Raw genomic sequence first — 6,452 nt, forward strand, 5'->3', positions numbered from 1 at the left:
CTGGCGGGCTCGGGGGGGCTTTGTCGCCATAGGCTTGTGCAGCTCTGCTGCCGAGCCATTGGTTCGTTTTTTATACACTGCACGAACCAATGGCCGTGCAGTTTCACTGCATGATATAAAAAAGGCTTCAGTTCAGGAGAAAAAAGGCTTTTTCCCATAGCGTCTAAAGCAAGAAGCTTTACTCGTTCCCGTATCTCAGGTAACCGAGGTTACGTTAGTAACCAAGTATGTTTTATTTCTCATAAGAAGGAATTTTAAGAAACTGCATTGTGAGACAATAGTGTCATTATTCAGCTCAATTTAGTCCAATGTTGTTTCAGTTTAGTTTACATAATGCTCCGAACTCAAGCCAATGATTGATAAGATGTTTCTGTGTGTCGGGAAGCTCAAACAGCCTGTCTCACTGTGTTGAATCAGACGATAAATGGTTTACTTTTAGTTGTCTCTGCATATTAGTGTTTTTACATCAGAGAAATTGCACAAGTCATCGTCAAGCGTCTCGGAGCAGAAGTGAAATCTATTCCTCCGCTGGTTTATGACGTTTGAGTCCGCAGCAGGCATTAGTCCCGTAGGGGCCTGTGGTCTCCTCGTTGGCTGTCATAACATCGGACTTTTCACACTGACTTATGTTGAGCAGACGCACTGATCCGTCCTGCGGGCCTGTTCGATTTCAAAGTGGCGGTCCCCTGCCAGAACAGGGCCTGTGGTGGTGGAGAAGTTTACTGTGGGCCCTTCAGCTGCAGCACTGCCCTCATCCACTTGCTCTTATATGCTTAAAATCTTACTCACACCCACGGCCTTCCAAGTTTCCATGAAAATGTGAGTTATGCTTCAAATGTCAGGCTTTTCCCTTTTCCAACAACATGTGGCGATTAAACCAAGAAAGGAAAGCAGTTTAGAACTGTCATTAAATTAAAATTCACATCATATATCTTCTAAATGCATGCTATTGTGAACAATTTATCTGTGCATGTTTCTTTTTTTTTAGTGTTTTAACCTTGTTTAATCAAAACCCAGTTAAAGGGTTAGTTCACCCAAAAATGAAAATTAGCCCATGAATTACTCACCCTCAAGGCATACTAGGTGTATATGACTTCCTTCTTTCAGACGAATCCAGTCGGAGTTATATTAAAAATTGTCTTTGATCTTCCAAGCTGTTTAATGGCAGTCAGCGGGTGTTGCAGAAGAAAAAGAAGTGAAATAAAGCGCATCCATCCATTAAAAAAAAAGTCTCACATGGCTCCGGGGGGTGAACAAAGGCCTCCTGTAGTGAATCGATGCTTTTTTGTACGAAAAATAGCCATATTTAAAACGTAATAATCAATTTAATCTAGCTTGCGCTCACTGTTGTACATGGTAGCAGCTCCGGGTGGATGACATAGGACGTTGGCGTTTGGAATTTTCCAAAAAGATTGGAATTTTAAATAAACCCTTCTAGCCCGACATAAGACCCATGTCTTATGTTTTTGATAATGAGTGTCTAACTCTACATAATCCTTTACATAAACTATGATACTCAGACTGGAGGATGAGTCAAGCTCTTAAGATGTTCATTTTAACTTCACATTCCCCATAGAACTGATCCGTCAGCAGGGCTTTGGGATGCTGGGTGGAATTGTTTGTGTTACCATGGTAACACTCACCTGACCTTGTTTGCTCTCTTGTCTTTCTCTGGCTCCTCAGGTATATCCAGATGATGCTGGTCATGTGTAATCCTCTACAGGTGAGTTAACCTGAAATCAAAATAACCTGTTTAATGGGCATTCCTGGTCTTATTGTGCATGATTCAATCAGTGCATGCTATTTCAAATATATTTGTCTTTGTCTTCATAATCCTACACCAAAATAGTCTGACTTAATTAATGTGGAAAGTTTACAAAAAGGTTCAATTTGTTAGCATTAGTTAATGCATTAGCTACTATGAGAAATACATTTTTACAGCATTCATTAATCTTTATGTTACACCATGGAAAAAAAATCCACCTATTTCAACTATGTAAATTCAGTTTCTGACTTTAAGTATAACCAACTTGGTTGTACAAGTAATTTCAATTCAAATTACATTAAACCAACTTAAAAATCATGTGAAATGTCATATACCTTCATATAGCAAAAGTTCAAATTCACTGAAATGGATTATGTTGAAAAACTAAGTGACTTACTGATCATTTCATTTTTCAGTTAACATTTGTTGTTGTTGTTTGTTTGGTCAGTTCACAGTGTATTAGCTAAAGTAAATATTCAGCTTTTGCATTTAACAAAATATAGCAAATGTTGAAATTAACAAACTAAGATTAATGAATTCAGTACAAGTACTGTAGAGTAGTTAACTAATGTCAACAAATTAAACCTTATTGTAAAGTGTTACAATTATTTTAAATTGTCAGATGAGTTCAGACTTGTTTTCACAATGAGTTTGCTTGAGAAAAATGTCAGAATATAAGGGGAAATAAAGACTGGATGTGTGTGGTCTGTTGCCTGCAGGTGTTTGGAGTGGACGGGGTGAATTTCAGCGTGCACGTGGAGAATCAGACTCGTGTACGAGACGCCATGAGCCGGCGACATCATCGTGTGTACCAGCTTTACAGCCGCACCAGTGGGAAACACGTCCAGGTGATCGGACGCAAAATCAGCGCCCGCGGAGAGGACGGAGACAAATATGGTAACAACACATACACACATAAGAAAGACCACACACACACACACACAGGAAACAGGAAAAGACAAAGACTCGGATACTGCTGATACAGTGATTCACAGACAGAGAGAAAAAAAGCCAATTAATTCTGTTTTCTTGTAGGTTTTTGTTGACAGTCACATCATTACAATAATATAAACCTATTATCTTAGATTTTAGCCACAACACCATAATTCCCACTGGTGTCAGTTCCAATATCTACAAACAATCACACATTTTCATACTCTAGATATCAGTATTGGTGACTGGAAATCCTTTGTCAGTCAATCAGTATCTTCGTTTACTCCCCCCCCCATCCATCCATTCATCCATCCCCCTCTCCTCCTCTGTTTCAGAAGCACACAATCAATGGATGTGAAAGTTGAAAGAGGATATCTGCACTCAGGTCTAACAATGGGCCTGTTTTATTCATGGGTGAATCTCACAAAAACATCTAAAATGCACAGAATGTATGAATGTAATTTATTTATTTATTATTTCTTTTTTGTATTTTCAGAAATAATTTTCAGAATAATTAAGCATGTTTTTACCTCAAATTCTTATTATTGTAATGCATGGATACTTTGTAAAATTATTACAAGACTTTAATTAGCAGGTTGTTACAGCTAATGAAAACTAAAATGAAAGCAATAAAATATTCATTAATTGAAATAAAATAAATGTTAACGGAAATAAAATTAAAAAAAAAAAACCTGAATCTATTTTAGCAACATTTTATCATTTTCATTTACTAAAATAGCTAAGATATAAATAAAAAATACACGAAAATGAGCCTATTTTCAAAAATAGTGGAGTGTTCCTTTAATAGTGCCAGTCAAGGCAGATGCTCAAACAGATCCATTGCATCAAATTATAAACACTAATTTTTTACGTCATTGCAAAACCAGAGCTCACAGTGATATTTTAGTAACGTCCGTCTGTCTCTCTGCCTGTCTCTTTACAAGCCCAGCTCGTAGTGGAGGCAGACACCTTCGGCAGCCAGGTGCGAATCCGAGGGAAGGAAACTAATTATTACCTGTGTATGAACCGCAGAGGGAAACTCGTAGGCAAGGTATACTTCACTGCTGATTTCTTTCACTTTCTTTCTTTCCTGTATCACCTATTGAAACAAAGTTGAGGCAGGATATGAATATAGAACTTGTCACGTTTTAGAAGTAGCCATTTCTTTCTTCTGTGGAGCACAAAAGATGACATTTTGAAGAATGTTGGTAAACTAATGGTTTCGTGTTCCAATGTGTTCCATAATATGGACAAAAATGCCATGAAAGCCAATGGGACCCGAAGCTATTTGGTTACCAACATTCTTCAGAATATCATCTTTTGTGTTCCACAGAATAAAGTCAGTCATACAGGTTTAGAAATAACATGAGGGTGAGTAAATGATGCAGATTTTTCATTGTTAGGTGGACTATCCTTTTTTTGTTTTAAAAGACAAAATTTGCTTGGCTGCTACAATATTTTATTAAAATATGCTTTCAAATAAGGTAAAACAGCTCATCCCTAATTATTGTGTTACCTTACCAAGTGTCATTTTTATTTAAGAACCAATATATGTATTTCTAGTTATGGCAAGAGCTAAAATATTTTATCAGATAGAAATGGCTGAGAAATTGCTGTTGTGAGTTTAAAAAATGAACTGGAATTTTTTTTTCACTTGTGGAATTATTACATTAAATTTAAAAAATGTAAATGAAAATGAAATTGTTATTATATAAATGACTAAGAAATTGCTATTTAAAAATAATTTTTAAAAAATTGCAAAAAGTAATGAAAAATAAACTGTAAAAATCCTGTAGTCAAAGTCAAAGTTTATTTATAAAGCACCTTTTTAAAAAACAGCAAATGTTTATCAAAGTGCTGTACACACATAAAAGAATAAAAATGTCAAGTGAACTACTGTAAATTCAATTTTGAAACTTGTGGAATTAAATAATTAAATTATCATTATTATAATTATTTTTATATATTAGCACTCATAGTTTGTGTAAACAAAAACGAGCAAATTTGTCAATACAGCAGAAGTAACAAAAAAGGATACTGGTAATTTGCTGTTTCTAAGTTTACAGTCATTTCTTAACCCTAAAACACAGTGTAATGCATAATTCAAAACATGAGGAAAAACTCCTGTGAAAAATCAATACATTTCCTTCATATTAACACAGTACATTAAGTCCTATTTTACATTATGTGCAATATTAACCTACATGGAATCAAAAAGATTGAGAACAACTAATGCAGGAAATCTCAAATCTAACAATCATATCTGTGAATTTTAGTCCACGTTTGGGATCTTTAAATGCATTAACATACAACGTTTATGGTCAAGCTAACACATTTGTCTCCATGTGTGTGTATGGACTTTTCTGTCTCCCCAGAAGGCCAGCAATCGTAGTGCAGACTGTGTCTTCATCGAGAAAGTCCTGGAAAACAACTACACAGCGCTAATGTCGGCGCGCTACACTGGGTGGTACGTGGGCTTTACCAAAAGAGGGCGCCCTCGCCGTGGTCCGCACACGCTTCCCAACCAGCAGGACGTCCACTTCATGAAGCGTTTCCCACCCGGAGAGCAGCCGGATTTAACACCATTCCGCTTCACCACCGTCAGCAAGAGGAGCAAGAGAGTCCGAGCGGCACGACCGCGCTAATGCCGATGCCAATGTCCCACTGCTAACGTTTGCATGAGGACGAGGAACAAACCAAAAGACAGTCCCAGTGAAAATGACACTACTAATGCGAAGCAGGACCGTCTTGTCTTATTTGAACAGACGATGCGATAGCATCACTTTATATTCCACTGGGTTGGACCTCTACAACCCTAATAATAAATACTAGCTAAATTACACCAGAGCTGTGGTTAAGACAGCTTACTTCAGACACGGAGATGACTAACCAAAGCAAACACAAGCAAACGTCTGGCCCAGCAGATGAGCGGAGGAAGCATTGGGCTGCGCATCCAGTGAGCGGCCCACAATGAAGACATGAAACAAAACACAAGCACATTGGCCTGTAGACGCCGATCGTGTGGCAACTTTCCTAAGACAAGAAGACTTGGACGTGATCCCGCCTAAGGGAGAGGAGCAGAAATCCCTGAACCTGCGGAAGAAAGAAAGAAAGATTGGAAACTAAGACAGAAGGGCTACTGTTATATGGGAGCTCCTGGGATAAGACCTGCCTTAAAGGACACCCTCAAACAAAAATGAACATTTGGGCATCATTTACTCACCTCAAGTCGCTCCAAACCATATGTTTTTTTTCCCCCCACTGCAATAGAGAATAGCACGTCTGTTTTTCAGACTACAGTTCATAGTTAACATGTCTGTCAAGCTCTCGAAAGGACAAAAAAACACCATAAAAAGTTCATTATGACACATGCATTATATTCCGGGTCATGCAAAATCATGCAACAGCTTTAAGTTATTATTAATTATTATAGCTTAATAAAATCCAATAAATATTTTGTTATTATATAATCTATATTAATATTATTATTCATAAAAATGAAATGTATTATTATTTTTTATGACTTTTGCATCAGTGACGTCAAAGTATTGGAGTGATTTTGAAAGAATGCAAACACAAATTCATGTCCATATTACAACAGTACGACAATAATAATTTAAATTAGCAAAAAACGGTATAAGCGTCAGATCTTTACTTCCATATTGTGACGTTCATTTAAAAGTGATTTGTAGACATGGAAAAGTAATGGAAATTAATAAATTATCAAAAAGTCATGGAAATTTATATATATATA

General features: G+C 36.8%; 1 protein-coding gene across 1 annotated transcript in view; it reads left to right on the forward strand.

Moving 5' to 3' along the window:
* Positions 1 to 6,089, forward strand: part of LOC107660900 (fibroblast growth factor 18-like) — a 22,368-nt gene extending 16,279 nt beyond the window's left edge. Inside the window, exons 2-5 of the mRNA XM_016450332.1 lie at positions 1,684 to 1,723; positions 2,485 to 2,662; positions 3,643 to 3,749; positions 5,074 to 6,089. Of these exons, the coding sequence (XP_016305818.1) occupies positions 1,684 to 1,723; positions 2,485 to 2,662; positions 3,643 to 3,749; positions 5,074 to 5,343 (595 nt within the window). The 3' untranslated portion in view covers positions 5,344 to 6,089. The remainder of the gene's footprint in view (positions 1 to 1,683; positions 1,724 to 2,484; positions 2,663 to 3,642; positions 3,750 to 5,073) is intronic.
* Positions 6,090 to 6,452: the final 363 nt, after the last annotated feature.

Source organism: Sinocyclocheilus anshuiensis, unplaced genomic scaffold (genome assembly GCF_001515605.1).
Source record: "Sinocyclocheilus anshuiensis isolate Anshui unplaced genomic scaffold, SAMN03320099.WGS_v1.1 scaffold1647, whole genome shotgun sequence".
Lineage (NCBI taxonomy): Eukaryota > Metazoa > Chordata > Actinopteri > Cypriniformes > Cyprinidae > Sinocyclocheilus > Sinocyclocheilus anshuiensis.